The sequence below is a fragment of the Mus caroli genome, unplaced genomic scaffold, assembly GCF_978045245.1.
Source record: "Mus caroli unplaced genomic scaffold, Mus_caroli_1 scaffold_9, whole genome shotgun sequence".
Taxonomy (NCBI): domain Eukaryota; kingdom Metazoa; phylum Chordata; class Mammalia; order Rodentia; family Muridae; genus Mus; species Mus caroli.
The window spans coordinates 76,386,704-76,405,197 of NW_028227264.1; the positions used below are offsets into that span (position 1 = coordinate 76,386,704).

An 18,494-nucleotide genomic window follows, 5' to 3' on the forward strand; every position below is an offset into this window, starting at 1 on the left:
GGGGGGGGGAGCATTAAAATATTTCCAACATTTACATGAGAATGTTAGTATCTTTAACAAAAAGAACCTTCAAATCAGTAAGAAAAAGAATGGAAGAAGACTGCCAACCTCCTGCAGGGCATTTTTTAAAATACCCAAATGACTCAGGAAGTTGCGAAGCACACTCTTAATCCCAGCCCTCCGAAGGCAGAGGCAGGCAGATTTCTGAGCCGCCAGTCAGGACTCCATAATGAGTTCCCAGGGCAGCCTTGGCTACATAAAGAAACCATGTCTCAGGGGTGTGGGGTTAGGTGAAGGGTGGGGGGATGGGGAGCAACCCAAAAGTTACAAATAAACCGAGGTCTGTGTGACAACTCAGTCGGCGGAGGCCCGCAGTTCCTTGGGCCACACCCATGGGTCGGGAGGTTTCTAACCTGTAATCTCAGCACTATCAAGGTGGGGCAGGGAGAGGGGAAACTCAAATCCGTCTTGATTACTGATTGAATTCCAGATCAGCCTGGAATAAGTGGAACCTTAACCAAAGGGGAAGAAAAAAAAAGAGGAAAAAGTAGAAACCCAGGAAAAACCGGGGCAGCCCCCAGCTGCAGGAGAGGTGGAAATGGCAGAAGCATGTAGCTTGTGCCAAATATCAAAACAGACGTTTCTCCAGTTTCATACACGGGGCCATGGGTGTGCAGTGACGTGTGGGGGTTCTCTAGCAGGTTGGGCAAACGCGATGTCTCAAGGCCCCTATTTGACACTGAGATTCCGACAAGGGACCTGGCTGTCTTCCTGCAATCTGCCCAGTCTCTCTTTAGTTCTTCACGCCACAGGACTTGGAGGCCCTGGCGCTGGCCTGGAACACTGGGCTGAGGTGAGCAGTCCGGTGTTTTCACTGTACAGTGACTTCCATACTGAACCTTGTGGTTCAGAACCTGCCAATCAAAGCCTGGAGTCAGAAGAACTGTGCTACCTGCGTCTCTCCACATCTTGGCCCTCCATTAAAACCGCTGTTGGATGAGGCCAGCCACTGTGGTCTCCTGGAGGGATTATTGGCCATGAATAGGAAGGATTATTGATTAAGTACTTTTCAAGAGGTTGGCAGGTCTTCCCTCCGGTTACCTACAGGTACCACGTCAACTTTGTGGACCTATACATTCTACTCTGATCTCGATTTTGTTTCCACCCAAGACTCTCTTCCTACCCCTCCTCCATCCACCCTCTGTCATTTGCTCCCTTGCCCAACCCATCCCCCTTTCACACAATCAGGAACCCTACCTTCCAGCTCTCTAACCTCAATGTGTGAGGCCCAGAGCCTCCCTTCTCCCACCCCTACCCCATTTCAGCCCCGAGCCCTACAGAACTCCATAACCCCTCCTCAGAACTCTCTCCCTCCCCCACCCTTTCCTGAAGCCCTCTCCCACTCACAAGGCTTCCTAAGCCCCCTCAGCCCCGCCCCCACCTACCCCACCCCCACTCCTCCCCTCACGTGCTGGGCTCCTTAAGACCCGCCCCTGAGTGCCTGCCCCCACACCCTCAACCCCATCATCCCAGGCCCTCATAGGCTCCATCCAGCATTACGTCCTCATCCCTACCTACGGTAAGGTCCCTTTTAACCAGCCCTCTCTCTTCCTCCCCAAATTCTCCACGAGGCCCTCAGAGAACGGACACACCCTCCTCTCAACCTCTCTCGTCGCGTTTTAGGGCTCTGACGACCCTGCTGTCATACCCGCCATCCCTTGGACACAGACCCTTCTAGCCGATTACATCAATGGGTTCCCGGGAGACACCTTCTTCTTTCTCTAAGACCCTTGAAACCTTGGACCTGGAGACTTCCGACAGCTCTAGCCCTGACGCTGACAGTCCTCTGGAAGAGCAATGGCTGAAATCCTGTGAGATCCTCAGGCCTTTTTCTTTTTCTCTCCTTTCTACTTTTGCCTCCACTTGTTCCAAAGGATCCTATGGGGTTCTGGACTGTCACTAGAAAGCAGGAATATGTGTCTTAGACATTCAGCCAGGAGCAGAGGGGAGGCAGGGCCACCCAAAAACACGTTGTCTGGGACTGAATGGATGAAGGGTACCCCATAGGGCACCCGCTCCTACCAGGTACCTCAAAGCTAATGTTGCAGCCCCTAATCTCCAGTGGATGAGGAGATATCACCATAGCTTGGCTGGGCAGTTCTAGTGGCTCCCTTGACCCCTGTATTGGCCACCGGTAGCTATTTTCCTGCATGTATCTTGTGTCCCTTTTGAGGTCTCCCTGTAATAACAGCCTCTCTATCTCCAGCCCCAGCCCTGAAGGAGGACAATGTGGATATGGTACTGGAAGACTGCAAAGAGCCTCTGTCCCCCTCCTCACCCCCGACAGGCAGAGGTAAGACCCTACCCAAGTAATGGACGTATCTCTTAGATCTGGCCCTTAGAGTTAGGCAATGCACAGGAATGTTCCTGCATCATTCAGGATGACACCCCACCCCCACCCCAGCAGAGCAGACACTTGGAAGAGTCCCAGTCACATCAGAAGCCGAGTTTTCTGTGCGTGTTCCAGTGAGGAGCCTGGAGAGAGACGAGGGGTTACTTACTTATTTTTTCTCTTGCAGAGATGATCAGGTACGAAGTCAAAGTGAACCGACGGAGCATTGAAGGTGAGTTTGCACACTTACCTGTGACCCAGAAAAACAGTTGCTGGCCCTGCCAGAAAGACTGCCTTCAGCCTCACTCAGCCATCCCAGAAAGTGGGGAACAATCCTGGTACCCATGGGATGTCCTCTCCCCACCCCCACCTCCCCTACCCCAGCACCAGACTCACTTAAGGCTCATAGTTGAATTTTTTTATTTATATATATATATTTGGGCTGAACATGGTGGCTCGCACGTGATTCCTAGAATTCAGGAGGCAGAGGCAGGAGGATCTCTGAGTTTGAGACTAGCCTGCTCTATAAAGGTAGTTCCAGGACAGCCAGGGCTACACACACACACAAAAAAAAAACCTGTCTCCAACCCCTTATTCCTCCCCTCAAAACTGTATCTACATCAGCCATACTACCATCTAATTTGTGACTAGGCTAAGTGTTCACTTACCTTGCCGGAAGCCCTGGGTTCATTCCCAGTATCCTATAAACTGGGTGTGGTGACACAGCCTGTAATCTCTGCATTCTGGAGGTAGAAGTGAAAGAATCAGAGTATCCTAAGTGAAGTTGAAGCCATTTTGAGATACACGTATCTTTGTGAGAAAGAGAGAAAGGCATCCATTAGCGGGCACTCCGGAGCTCCCTGGCCAATGATCTATTTCTCTGGATCGGCTGATTTGGGGGTCCTTGGCTTTCAATGGGGATTTTAGCCTCACCATGCCAAGTCTGCAAAAAGCCATCTGGGATTTGGTCTACATTTCATTTGGGGCATCTTGTTTCCCCACTAAATCTTCTGGTCTATGACCCTGACACATCCCTGCCGGGTCATCCCACATCTCCCTCAGGATCTTCGGGTTGCTTTGGCTAAGCCTCCTCCCAGCTTTCCCCTCTGTTCTCTCTAGACATCTGCCTCTGCTGCGGAACTCTCCAGGTGTACACTCAGCACCCCTTGTTTGAGGGGGGGATATGTGCCCCATGTAAGGTGAGCAGGGAGGTAGTGGGACTGTCGTGACGTGGCACTGTAGAAGGGACATCACACACTCAGCCTTTGCTCCCCACTCAGGATAAGTTCCTGGAGTCCCTCTTCCTGTACGATGATGATGGACACCAGAGTTACTGCACCATCTGCTGTTCCGGGGGTACCCTGTTCATCTGTGAGAGCCCCGACTGTACCAGGTGAGGCAGGGCCTAACTTCCTATTGCTCCTCCCAAAAGCTCCCAAAAGAACCACACACACCCCCAACATGGAGGCAGGTGCTGAAGGATGCACATCTGGGATGCCTTTCTTCACAAGCACAGCAGCCACCATTCAGACATTCCCTCTGTTCTTAAGCAATATGTTGGGTCCAGGGAATAGGCAGCTCATTCACCCTTCGTTGTTTTGTTTTGTTTTGTTTTGTTTTGTTTTGTTTTTTAATGGTTTTTTAAGACAGGGTTTCTCTGTATAGCCCTGGCTATCCTGGAACTCACTTTGTAGACCAGGCTGGCCTCGAACTCAGAAATCCGCCTGCCTCTGCCTCCCGAGTGCTGGGATTAAAGGCGTGCACCACCACACCCGGCTCACCCTTCGTTGTTAAGCCACTGTCCTGAGCTCCATCCATGGTGGTTCCCTGCTCTGTCCATTTGGATTTCTTCCTCTTTACAGCCCTGACTTCTACCTGCCTCCTTTACAGCCAGCTGCTCCTTCCCGGCCAGCTACTCCTTCCCAGTCAGCTGCTCTTGCACATCTTTTTTATCCTCAGAGACCTTAAAAATGTGTGTGCAGGCTTCCAAGTTGTGGAAAGACTAAAGGGTTTTGAAGTCCGCCATTGCTAGCACACCCACCTCCCACATTCTGTTGCTGAGTCTCTTTTCCAGCCTGCAGCCAGCCCCACTCAGCCAGCACTAAGAGCAAAGCCAGAGAGAGACAGATAGTTCCCTCCAGAACAAGGTGCTGTCCTGGTTTGCGGTCCCCTCGTGGCAGTATGACTTGGGTCATGGTGATTTTTCCTGTTTGACTCTAGATGCTACTGTTTCGAGTGTGTGGATATCCTGGTGGGCCCAGGGACCTCAGAGCGGATCAATGCCATGGCCTGCTGGGTTTGCTTCCTGTGCCTGCCCTTCTCACGGAGTGGACTCCTGCAGAGGCGCAAGAGGTGGCGGCACCAGCTGAAGGCCTTCCATGATCAAGAGGGAGTAAGGACAACTGGTGTGGGGGAGGGGCTGGATCTGCCACCAGCTGTAGGCTAGCATCCTGTGTGCACATCACTGGATGGGGCTGAGGCTTTGCCTTAAAGTCCCTTGGTATTCTCCTATTAGAGAGCAAGTGTCACTGATGTTTAGTGATAGGATCTTAGGTAGCCCAGGCTGGCCACAAAATCACTATGTAGCCAAGGATGGCCTTGAATTTCTGATCCTCTGCTTGAGATGAAAGAGAGCACTTAAATTGCTGTGGACACTGCATAAAATGGAGGGTATCCTTGTAAGAGATGGAGTTTGGGGGGGGGATTGAGATGCACAGGAAAAAACCATGTAGTTAGTGATGGAGGCTTTGGTACCACGATGCCAATAGGAACCACTATGTGCTGAGCCCAGTTGCTAGGTGAGGCCTGGGACAGTTTCCTGAAGCCTCAGAGGCTACCAGCCCTGGTGTTACCTGGATTTCAGATTCCTGGGCTGTGGAATGGTTTTGCTTTCCTGGAGTCCTTGGAGACGTACAGAGTTGTCCTCTGAGGGGAATCCTTTTATTTTTATTTTTATTTATTTTTTTATTTTTTGAGACAGGGCTTCTCTGTGTATCCCTGATTGTCCTGGAACTCACTTTGTAGACCAGGTTGGCCTCAAACTTAGAAATCTGCCTGCCTCTGCCTCCCAAGTGCTGGGATCAAAGGTGTGCGCCACCACTGCCAGGCATGAGGGGAATCCTTTATCTTCTAACTTCAGAGAAATCCTGCCTGCCTCTCTTTGTAGATCTGTGGGGGTCCAGGCAAGAGACCTAGAGTGGGTGGGCTTGGCCTCCAGGAACTGCACTGGTTACAACGGGGCCAGCCCGGCCTTTGCAAGCGAGTCCCGAGCATCCAGGGAAAAGCTGTCTCGGGGTCACTTAACTATAAGAGCGCTCACTGGGCAACCAGCATACATCCTCTTGTTTTCTCTCTCTTCCTTTTTCCTCTGCTTTCTCTCAGGCAGGCCCTATGGAGATATACAAGACAGTGTCCACATGGAAGAGACAGCCAGTGCGGGTACTGAGCCTTTTTGGGAATATTGATAAAGGTGAGTAGAGTCACATCAAAAATGGCTCTCCAGAACAGGGGATGGGAGGACCCCAGAGTGTTTTGGTGTTCTCTGCCTGGCCCTAAGGATATCACTGGGCATCTGAAATGAGAAGCAGGGATCAGTGATAGAAAACCTCCTCCTCAGACTCCTTGAGCTGAGAGAACCGAGTATCCCAGGAGAGCATATGACTGCCAGAAAAAAAAAAAAAATCTCCCAACTGTGTGCCCAAGCAAGAGAAAGGGCGAAAGGGTTGGAGAACAGGGACCCAGGTAGGGATCCTTCTGCCCCAGAGGAGGAGGCAGGGATAGGGAGGGGCAAGCCTGCAAGGGTCGATGGGAAGCCTGCTGATGAGGAAGTAGCCCTGCCTCTCTTATACTTACATGTTCCCCCAGCACCAACCCCCCACCTTCCTGAACTTCCCAACCTGGTCACCTCTCCTGGGATCCTGTCCCTCAGACTGCTCTGATCCCCCCTGTTCCCAGCAAACACAGAAGCCCCGAAGGTGCTCTGGTCTCTGGCTAAATCATATCACAATTAGGATACCAGCCGTGGGTTCAATGATGACCCCACAATGTGTTACAAGTGCCCTATGTAATAGCTATAATTGTATCACTACGCTTTAAGAACACCTAGCAAGGGCTGGACTTGATCAAGCTCTCGTTCTCGAGTCTGAGGGTAACCCACGTGCACTGTGGGTCCCCAGCCTGGCTGGTTGTCTAAGCAAGTGAGCGAGAGCATGACTCAGAAATGCAACAAATTACTTCATATTCATCAAGTAACGCTCAGGAAGCTTGCCCTTGGGTTCTGCTGCTGAAACGATCAAGCTGCTAGTCCATAGCTGGGAAATTGCACTGTCATAATAGATCCCCACTCTGGGGACAGAGCCCACATCTACTGTATCCATCTTGTCTCTCCTCCCTTCCCTTCCCCCCAGTACTAAAGAGTTTGGGCTTTTTGGAAAGCGGTTCTGGTTCTGGGGGAGGAACGCTGAAGTACGTGGAAGATGTCACAAATGTCGTGAGGAGAGACGTGAGTTGATGCAGGGGTGGGTGGATGAACTGCCCAGGAGGGGGTGGGTGTGTTATTGGGAGAGACTACAGGGCCTAGCAGAAGGGGCAAAGTAGGAGGGGGGCCTGGAGGGGCAGGGTGGAGCTTGCAGGGAGCAGCATGTTGCTGGAGGTCTCCCGACCAGCATGGGTCCTGGCTGGAGCCAGCCTGGGTGTAATAACATAGACACACAGACACACAGAGACACACAGAGACACACAGAGACACACACACACAGACACACACACACACACACACACACACCATGCCTCACAGTGGGAGGTAGGGACGGAATGCTTCTATGGCCTTTGTGTAGCCCTCAGTCCTCAGCCCTGATCAGGGCAAGCAGCCAAACATCTTGAAATCCATGTGGCTGGTTTCTGCTGCCTATGATAGGGACATGACTGGGCGGAGGGTGTTCAACCCCACCCCACCCTCTCATAGTTGCAAGTCTTGAGCTGAGTGGCAGACAGTTGTCTGAAAACTCCTTCCAAACACCAATCTGGTGCTGTCTTGACCCTGTGGTGGGACCTCTTCCTCTCTGCCTGTGGGCATGCAGGCAGGGGGCCAGTGCATTAGGGTCTGTTTATACAGACAATTGGGTTGTTGGTCTTTAACCCAGAATCCTGTCTACTTTTGGCTAGACCCCAGCCAGTCATTGCTCTGTAGGACCCTAGGTGAACATCAGATATCAGGTAAAGAAGTTGGGGCACAGAGAAGGAGCACAGGAGCCATCTGGGTGGCAGTCCATTACTCTGAGAGAAGTGGGAGGGTCCAAGAGAGTTGGGGGCCTAGATTGGGGAACACTTGTGGGCATCTTAGGAACTTTTTCTTTTTTTCTTGTTTGTTTGTTTGTTTGTTTGTTTCGAGACAGGGTTTCTCTGTGTAGCCCTGGCTGTCCTGGAACTCACTCTGTAGACCAGGCTGGCCTCAAACTCAGAAATTTGCCTGCCTCTGCCTCCCAAGTGCTGGGATTAAAGGCGTGTGCCACCACACCCAGCTATTAGGAACTTTTTCTTAAAGACAATGTCCAGGGCTGGTCAGGCAGTGGTGGCACATGCCTTTAATCTCAGAAGGCAGAGGCAGGAACATCTGTGAGTTCTAGGCAGCCTGATCTACAAAGAAAGTGCCAGGGCTACACAGAAAAACCCTGTCTTGAACCAAGAGGGGGAGGGGCAGGGAGAAGTGGGGAGAGGGAAGGTCCAAGACTAGAGGAGCCATTATGAAGTTCTGGGTCTTGGGCTGCTTGTACAAACAGAAGACTCTTGGCTTGTCTGCACTTGAGGTTGGTTCTTTCATTCTCTTACATGTCCAGGAAGTGACCCCATCTGATCTAAGTGGGGATTGTTTATGGCCACCACACAGTGTCCACCCTCCACCCTACTGTCTGCTCCCAGCTGCTCAGCTCTTGGCACAGCCAGTGATTTCCCAGAAGGATATGGGAATGAATCTCTTAGACTAAATGAGTTTATGTGCTCCCTCCAGGGCTGGCCCTTTTTAAAGAGCAAGTTATCTGAGAAAGAATCTCAGATAGGGAGTGCTCTCGAGCTACCATTGTATGGGCTTGTCCTGAGAGTCTTGCTGCCCATGTGGGCTCAAAGGCTCAACTAGGAGGTCTGTCTGGGTCACCCACAAGGTATGTCACTGGGGAGATGATTGGGTTTAGAGGCCTTGATGCTGGTCACCAGTAGGGGAGCATTTGGCTTTCAGCCACCTGTGTGTGTTCCCTAGGTGGAGAAATGGGGCCCCTTTGACCTGGTGTACGGCTCGACGCAGCCCCTAGGCAGCTCTTGTGATCGCTGTCCTGGTAAGTTTCATTTATATGACTATACTGTTGCTGTGCTGTCTTCATGCACACCAGAAGAGGGCATCAGATCCCATTACAGATGGTTGTGAGCCACCATGTGGTTGCTAGGAATTGAACTCAGGACCTTTGGAAGAGCAGCCAGTGCTCTTAACCTCTGAGCCATCTCTCCAGCCCCTTCCCTGGGCTCTTAACTGCCAGGTGAACTTGCACGTGCTCAGGGTGCTGTTGGGTGAGTTCTAGACTAAGGTGGATAGTGGCTTTCCCCCATCTCCACAGAGGGAGAGCAGAGGTACCCAGCTTTCACAGAGGCTGACCTGGCCCTCCCCACAGCCCTGCCCATATGAACTGGTCTTCTCCCTGGTTCACTGGCAGGCTGGTACATGTTCCAATTCCACCGGATCCTGCAGTATGCACTGCCTCGCCAGGAGAGTCAGCGGCCCTTCTTCTGGATATTTATGGACAATCTACTGATGACTGAGGATGACCAAGAGACAACTGCCCGCTTCCTTCAGGTGAGTAGGGAGGGGCTTAGCCTTTATCCCAGGTCTGGGACTCTCACTCCTGAGGCCTCTGCTGCCCTAATGTGTGCAGGGCTTACAAAGAGGGCATCAGGCACCTGACACACAGATTGCAGAGTTTCAGGAAAGACACTGGTCCCTGCAGGGACATACAGCCTTGAAGGACAGCCCCCTTTCCGACACCACTCAGTAAAGAGTGCACAGGTCACACCCACCTAGATTGATGTCCACTCATTCTCTCAGCCCTGCACACACAGCACATCTGCTCACACCACCCCACACACTCACACGTGTGAGAGCATTCACACCAAACAGTCACTTGAACGCTGACCTTGGGAACAGTGGTCAGTTTTCTCCAGCACTGACTTGGCCCCGCATTGGGGGCATAGCTACAGAGCGTGAGGTATGCCAGTCTTGGATATAGGAGGTAAGAGACAGCTAGGCTTTGGAGGAAGTCTGTCATGCCCCTCAGCTCTGAGAAGGATATACAACCAAGGCTGGGGTACTTAACCTACTGTGGGAGTCGAGGAGGTGGGGACCCATAGGCATCAGAGAATTTCCCTGGGCACCTCATAGCAAATATATATATATTATATATATATATATTTTTTTTTAGTATATATTTATTTTTATATTATATACTTATCATATAATATAAAAATATAAAATAATAAAATATAAATATAAAATAATATAAAATATAAGTATATAATATATAAATATAAATATGCATAAATATATAAAAATAAAAATAATATAAAATATAATTATATGTTTTTATATTTCTATTTCTATATATTATATATTACATGTATGTATTATATATACATATATGTATATATGTATGTGTGATTATATATATACATATATGTATATATGTATGTGTGATTATATATATATACATATATGTATATATGTATGTGTGATTTTATATATATACATATACATATATGTATATATGTATGTGTGATTATATATACATATACATATATGTATGTGTGATTTTATATATATATATATATATATATATATATATATATATATATATATAATAAAATTTGGTTAGAACTGCTAGGAATAAATTATCCTTGCATTCCCAGGGAAACCTACTTGGCCATGGTATGCTTGCCTTTTTTTTTTTTTGGTTTTTGAGACAGGGTTTCTCTGTATAGCCCTGGCTGTCCTGGAACTCACTTTGTAGATCAGGCTGGCCTCCAACTCAGAAATCCGCCTGCCTCTGCCTCCTGAGTGCTGGGATTAAAGGCGTGTGCCACCACGCCTGGCTTGCTTTTTTAAAAAAAATTTTATTTTATGTGTGCATTGGTGTGGGAGTGTCAGATCCCTTGGAACTGGAGTTACAGACAGTTGTGAGTTGCCAGGTGGGTGCTGGGAATTGAACCCAAGTTCTTTGGAAGAGCAGATGGTGCTCATAACCACTGAGCCATCTCTCCAGCCCGCAGTGTGCTATTCTTTTAACATTTTTAAAGCTAGGACCTGGGCTGGCGAAATGGCTCAGTGGGTAAGAGCACTCACTGTTCTTCCAAAGGTCCTGAGTTCAAATCCCAGCAACCACATGGTGGCTCACAACCATCTGTAATGAGATCTGACCCCCTCTTCTGGTGTGTCTGAAGACAGCTACAGTGTACTTACATATAATAAATAAATAAATAAATCTTTAAAGCTAGGACTTTAGAATTGATAGGTGTGAAAGGAGTTTGATCTGTTATTTTCTCTCTTCTTTTTTTTGGGATCTTTGTCAAGTTTTTGTTTCTCTGTTGAATCTGGTTCATGAAAATATTTTTTATGGTGAAAGAATTCTATAAAACTATTGTTTGGAGCAGCTTAAAAAAACAATTTGAGCTGCATGTGCATAGTGGCACATGCTTTTGATTTTAATCCTAGCAGAAGCAGGAGAGAGAGAGAGAGAGAGAGAGAGAGAGAGAGAGAGAGAGAGAGAGAGAGAGAGAGAGAGAGAGAGAAAGAGAAAGAAAAGAGAGAGAAAAAAGAAAGAGAAATCTCAGGCTGGAGAGTTGGCTCAGCAGTTAGAGCACTGACTGCTCTTCCAGAGGTAATGAGTTCAAATCCCAGCAACTATATAGTGGCTCACAACCATCTGTAATGGGATCAGATGCCCTCTTCTGGTACATCTGAAGACAGCTACAGTGTACTTACATATAATAACTAAATCTTTAAAAGAGAAAAAGAAAAAAAGAAAAAAATCTTTTGAAGCCTATGAAGACGTTGTCTTTTTTTTTTTTTTTTTTTTTTTTTTGGTTTTTTTGAGACAGGGTTTCTCTGTGTAGCCCTGGCTGTCCTGGAACTCACTTTGTAGACCAGGCTGGCCTCGAACTCAGAAATCCGCCTGCCTCTGCCTCCCGAGTGCTGGGATTAAAGGCTTGCGCCACCACGCCCGGCTCAACGTTGTCTTTTTGTTCTTGTTGTTTTTTCAAGACAGGGTTTCTTTGTGTAGCCCTGGCTGTTCTGGAACTTATTCTGTAGACCAGGCTGGTCTCAGACTTAGAGATCTGCCTGCCTCTGCCTCCCAAGAGCTTAGATTAAAGGTGTGCACCACCATTGGCTAGCAATTTTCTGACTTTTCAGAGTTTTGGAAAGTTATGTTACCCTAAAATATAATTCATTTCAATGAATTTGAAAAGGTAATTTTATAGAGTTGATTAAAGTGGTCTCCAGATTTTACTTATTTGTAGTTATTTAAGGAAAAAAACCTAGGCCTGTGGATGATGTGAGCCCCATGGGAGGTGATTGCGTTTGTGTCATGCTGACTCACGGCCCCCTCTTCTCCTACAGACAGAGGCTGTGACCCTCCAGGATGTCCGTGGTAGAGACTACCAGAATGTTATGCGGGTGTGGAGCAACATTCCAGGGCTGAAGAGGTATTCCTCAGGGCAGGGGGATGTGGAAGATTTGGAGGCAGAGGAAACTGCTTTCTAATAGAACCATGTTCTACCTGACTATCTGAGAAACCCCTTGTCTACCACCACGCTGAACACAGTGGTTCTCAGGGTGTCCCTGTGGACTGAAGGACACTCGTTATGATCACTCACTTCCTCCTGATCATGCCCCTAAACTGGTCAAGAGTTCCCTCGTCCTCAGGAGAAAGTCCAGACTCCTAGCCATGGGCCTAAGGGCTCTTTCTCAAATTGTGTAAGCCAGTTACCCCCCCCCCCCGCCTTTTGAAGCCCCCGCCCTATGCACATGCAGGCTCATAACCATTCATACATGGTGACTCAACTCTGCAACACATTCACACACCCGCACACAGACGCCCACTTGCTTACAGATGTGCACAGGTGGACTGAGCCAGTTTGAACTATATCTTCTGAAAAATGCTAAGTCGTGTCCTTTCCTGTCCTACATTGAGTTTCTGGAAACTTCCCACCCACCTCTTCCAACCCAGCATTCTCCTGGCTCCTAGCCACTCTTCCCAGTCAGGTACCCCCAGGTTCCCTCACCTGAATGCTGAGGTGGAGTGGAAGGGTTCTGGCTTTCTCAAGCATTCTTTTTGGACGATTCTGAGGTATTGTCTCCTGTCTGCAGCGCCTCCCGGTAGATACTGTGGGATAGGAGCAGAATAGGAGAGGGATAGTGTGTGAGCTTAGCCATCTGCAAAAGGAGCCAGGCTCCACTCCTGCCAACCTGGGCCTGTCAGGCGTGTCTCATACAGGCCATCCGTAACAAACATGCTTTAGAGTTAATCATCACGGTGCAGCCAATCCTAGGATATGTGGCTGTTCCCCTCATTTTCTGAGCTGCCCACCACGGGAACCTGCCAGGTTTGGAACTTGTAGGGACAGCTTCTTCTTTTGTTTTGTTCATTTTGTTGTTGTTGCGGTTGTAGTTTTGTTTTGTTTTGTTTTTGTTTTTCCGAAGCAGAGTTTCTCTGTATATTCCTGGCTGTCCTGGAACTTATTCTGTTGAACTCAGAGATACCCCTGTTTCTGTCTTCCCAAGTACTGGGATTAAATGCATGCATCATCACCCCCTCACTCCCCCCTCCCTCTCCCCAGCATCCCATCTCTTTTCTGAATTGAGATTCCTGCTTTTGTTTGTTTGTTTTTTGGTTTTTCGAGACAGGGTTTCCTCTGTATAGCTCTGGCTGCCCTGGAACTCACTTTGTAGACCAGGCTAGCCTCGAACTCAGAAATCCGCCTGCCTCTGCCTCCTGAGTGCTGGGATTAAAGGCATGCACCACCACACCCGGCTTTTTTTTTTTTTAAGATTTATTTATTTCATATATATGAGTACCCTGTAGCTGTACAGATGGTTGTGAGCCTTCATGTAGTTGTTGGGAATGGAATTTAGGACTTCTGCTCCCTCTGGTTGGTCCCACTCACTCAGGCCCAAAGATTTATTATTATATGTAAGTACACTGTAGCTATCTTCAGACACACCAGAAGAGGGCATCAGATCCCATTACGGTGATTGTGAGCCACCATGTGGTTGGTGGGATTTGGACCTCTGGAAGAATGGCCAGTGCTCTTAACTGCTGAGCCATCTCTCTAGCCCTGCTGCCTGCTTCCTCCAAAGGAAGTTGAAGGCCATGTGCACCTGCATCTAATACTTATGGTCACTTGGCTCCTGAAGGAAACTGAAGGCTGTTTGCTTTCAGGGTAATTTCACAGTGAGGTGAAGGACACTTGCCCACTGATGTAGGAGTCATCTTGCCAAGGTCATGGACACTCATGCACGTGAAGGCAAGGTGGGATGTAGGAAAAGTGGATGACAGTGTATTCTGATATGCCATTTTGTCTGCCCTCAAAGAGATGGTCCTTAACTCCGCCAGGGGCAGGGCATACAGAAAGAGGATGCTAGGTATTTCATCTTCAAAGCTGGGGGACTCCAGGATGAAGCTTACAAATTCCAAGAGCTGAAGCACTTAGTGTGAGCTGGGCTTGTGTCAGGCCTCCTGGGAACCGTGTGCACACACTTGCAGGGTCTCACTGATTTGTTTTTCCATGTTTTTTAAAATTCACATTACATTCCAATTGAAGCCCCCCTTCCAGTCCCGCACTTGCAAATTCTCCCCGCCTCCCCCCCCCATTACCTCCTTCCTTTCTCTCAAAGAAGGGCAAGCCTTGCTTGGGTACCATGCCACCTGAGACATCTGGTCCCAACAGGCTAATTACATCCTCTTCCACTGAGGCCTAACCAGGCAGTCCAGGTAGGGGAAGAGGGTCCAATGTCAGGCAACAGAGTCAGAGATAGCCTGTGCTCCAATTGTTAGGGGACCTATATAAAGACCAAGTTGCACATCTGTTACAGATGGGGAGGGACAAGGTCCAGCCCCTGCATGCTAGGATTTAGTCTCTGTGAGACCCCATGGGCCCAGGTTAGTTGACTTTGTTGGTCTTCTTCTTTTTTTTTTTTTTTTTTTAAAGATTTATTTATTTATTATATGTAAGTGCACTGTTGCAGTCTTCATACACTCCAGAAGAGGGCGCCAGATCTCATTACAGATGGTTGTGAGCCACCATGTGGTTGCTGGGATTTGAACTCTGGACCTTCGGAAGAGCAGTCGGGTGCTCTTACCCACTGAGCCATCTCACCAGCCCCTTTGTTGGTCTTCTTGTGGTGTCTTTGACCCCTCCGGATTGCTCAGTTCTACCCCTCTCATCCACAAGACTCCCTGAGCTCCACCTTATGTTTGGCCGTGGGTCTCTGCATCTGTTTCCATCAGCTGCTGGATGAAGCCTCTCGGGAGACGGTTATGCCGGGTCCCTGTCTGTAAACACAGAAGAGGATCATCAATAGTCCAGAGTTGGCTCTCTCCCGTGGCATGGGTCTCAAGTTGTGGTAGTCATTGGTTGGCCATTCCCTCAGTCTCTGCTCATTCTTTATCCCTGTGCATCTTGTAAGCAGGACAAATTTGGGGTTGAATGTTTTGTGGGTGGGTTGATGCCCCCTCCTTCCACTGGTAGTCCTGCCTGGCTAGCTCACTGATCTTTATTCTTTCTCTGTGTGGATTACTGCCTGGGATGGCTCACATCCCTTCCTGACAGCTTCTAGGCTCTCTCCTCTTCACACCAGAAAGGGAACATGCTGGACTGGATCAAAGATTGAAAATCTCACCTGGGGTGTGCTAGCACACATGCATTTGCTTTTAACCCCAGCAGAAGCAGTGGTTAAAAGTCTGCTCAGTGGTTCGAGGCCAGCCAGAGCCACACAGTGAGACAGCATCTTGAAAGAGAAAGGGTGTAGGGAGCGATATTAGAGGTTTAGTCTTTGGAAACCCTGCCTGTTCCTAATCCATCCAGAGTCAGGTAGGGCCATTTATTCTTCTGCTTCAAGATGTGGAGATACCATTAGGTCCTCCTGAGGGTCCCCAGAGACCACAGGCAACCCCTTCACCTTGTGAGGGCCTCAAGGCTCTGTGCCCCCCCCAAACCATCACCCCCGCTCCCAAGCACCCAATCCAATGCTGCATTTCTAACAGGTGACTCTTTCCTTGGTAGCAAGCATGTGCCCTTGACCCCAAAGGAAGAAGAGTATCTGCAAGCCCAAGTCAGGACCAGAAGCAAGCTGGACGCCCAGAAAGTTGACCTCCTGGTGAAGAACTGCCTTCTCCCCCTGAGAGAGTACTTCAAGTATTTTTCTTAAAACTCACTTCCTCTTTAGAAATGAATCACCATAAGATGAAAGTCTTTCCTAGAACCAGGGCAGATTTCTTCCTAAGGTCTCTTCCCTCTGCAGTTTTCTCTGGTTTGCTTTCAGGCCTTGGGTTTCTCTCCTGTTTGATTCCCAGGATGCCTCTGTGCAGCTCACTGTGGGGGGTGGGAGGTGCCTACAGCTCTGTACAAGTTCCCGGTGGGATAACCTGCCATGCTCCTCTGAAACTGTGTGTACCTGTTGTGAAGTTTTTCAAATATATCATAGGATTGTTACTGGTAGTGTTCTTTCAGGTGTGGTGTGTGAGACTGAAACCTTTCTTCTGTATGTCACAGTGGTGACATTGCCATTAGACCTTAAATTCCTGCTGCCCTGCTATGGGCATATAGCCTTCATCACCTGCTATTCGCTTTGACGATTGAACCCTCCCTGTTGCTACACAAAACACTCCAAACCATTGCCAGAAGTGTATACCTAGGGAGCAGAATGTGTGCCTGCTGGGTTGTCCTAACACAATGGGAGCTTGCAGAAGTGGGTTCCCAACAGCCCTTATCAGTTGATGTTCCAATGAAGCTAAATCCATTGGGAAGTGTGGACTGGTCAGTTTTGAAGTATATAGTGAATCCTGATTAACCATAACCTCCCCACTCCCCAATACATGCGCGGACACACACATACAACACACACACACACACACCTCAGATCTAGACCCCAGCCATTAAAGAGACTCAAGCTGCCTGGGTATCACAGCTGGGGCTCGGGATCCAATGGGGTCCTGTTGGCTCTGGGCTCTGTGAAAGGAAGCTGGGCTAAGGTTAGACCCTGAAGTATGAGAGGTCAGAAGATAGAATATCTCAGTCTCAAGCAATCTGGGGCCAGTATGGTGGACGGTTCAGTATACATATGTTCTCAAGCCTAATGATGCGAGTTTGATTCTTAGAACCCACTCCTGTGAGTCATCTGAGCTAAACATGTGTGGTGGCATGTGTGAGCACGATATGGGAACCCTGCTTAGGCCAGGGTCTACCCACTCTGTTGACTTGATGAGGCAGCAGAAGCAGCAAGCATGAGCTCATGACCACCACTGGCCAGATAGGTGGCAAGATCTGTGCATGGGTTGGCAGCTGCTCTCATCCCAGGCTATGGCATGACATTATGCATTCCCATCCATTAATACTCTCTCTCTCTCTCTCTCTCTCTCTCTCTCTCTCTCTCTCTCTCTCTCTCTCTCTCTCTCCCTCCCTCCCTCCCTCCCTCCCTCCCTCCCTCCCTCCCTCCCTCTCTCCCTCCAATTTCCCTGTCTATCCTAAAGCTCACTCTTTAGACCAGGCTGGCTGGCCTCGAGCTCTCAAATGCTGGGACTTCTCTTGCCCGCCCAAACATGATTTCTCTGTGTAATATCCCTGGCTATCCTGGAACTCACTCTGTAGACCAGGCTGGCCTCAAACTCAGATCTGCCTGCCTCTGCCTCCCAAGTGCTGGGATTAAATGTGTATGTCACTACTACCCAGCTATTTTTTCCCATTTCTTAAAACAAATAAACAAAAAACATCAAGGTATGTGAAGGCCAAGCTGCCCTGCTAGAAGCATCCATTAGAAGTTTCCAGCTGGGGCTGGAGAGATGGCTCAGTAGTTAAGAGCACCGACTGCTCTTCCAAAGGTCCTGAGTTCAAATCCCAGCAACCACATGGTGACTCACAACCATCTGTAATGAGATCTGACGCCCTCTTCTGGTGCATCTGAAGACAGCTACTGTGTACTTACATATAATAATAAATAAATCTTTTAAAAAAAAAAGAAGAAGTTTCTGGCTACACACTCCACATTTTGTTTCATCACGCTTGCAAGTCTGCAGGAACATAATTCCTACTGGTTCTCACATCTGACCATTGGCCATCCCACATCCTGCTTTCCAGGAACAGATGCTGTGGAAAGCAAAGCCAATGCTGTCCTCCGTCAGTCTCCTGGCTCTTGGTTTGCCTTAAAATACTGCGCAAGCAGGGCACGGTGGTGTATGCCTGTGAACCCAGCACTGGGGAGGCAGAGGTGGGAGGATTGATAACCAGAGGCCAGCCAGGAGTGATCCTGTTAGCATTCCTTCTAGGCTCCACCCAACAGTTACCTGGCAACAGGAAGGTATGCCTGGTTCACTATAAAAGGGGCTGCTTGCCCCCTCTTCTTTGTCCCTTCTCTCCCCATTCCCCTCCCCCATCTCTCCACCTGTTCCTGGCTGTCCACTCTTTCTTTTCTCTCTTCTCTTCTCTTCTCTTCTCTTCTCTTCTCTTCTCTTCTCTTCTCTTCTCTTCTCTTCTCTTCTCTTCTCTTCTCTTCTCTCTTCTGCTTTCCCCCCTCCCCCTCCTTCTCCTCTCTCTCTCTCTCTCTCTCTCTCTCACACACACACACACACACACACACACACACACACACACACACACTTTCTTTACTCCCTCAACTCTCCTCCCCATGCCCCGAATAAAATCTATTTCAAACTATATCCATTGCATGGCTGGTACCTCAGGGAAGGGGTGTCTCAGCATGGACGCGCAGAGGCACGCCCTTCCACCTCAGCATACCGGGCCTCTACCAAACATATCCTGGTTCTTCCTTTTCTTTCTTTCTTTTCTTAAGATT

The 18,494-nt window shown here is 48.9% G+C and overlaps 1 protein-coding gene across 1 annotated transcript; it reads left to right on the forward strand.

Moving 5' to 3' along the window:
* Positions 1 to 1,750: 1,750 nt before the first annotated feature.
* Dnmt3l (DNA methyltransferase 3 like) lies at positions 1,751 to 15,872 on the forward strand. Its single transcript, XM_021175177.3, is given in 12 exon segments — positions 1,751 to 1,871; positions 2,267 to 2,353; positions 2,580 to 2,624; positions 3,512 to 3,591; positions 3,673 to 3,785; positions 4,613 to 4,784; positions 5,774 to 5,861; positions 6,799 to 6,893; positions 8,643 to 8,718; positions 9,091 to 9,230; positions 12,045 to 12,130; positions 15,710 to 15,872. Coding segments are annotated over 12 exon segments (1,266 nt in total).
* Positions 15,873 to 18,494: the final 2,622 nt, after the last annotated feature.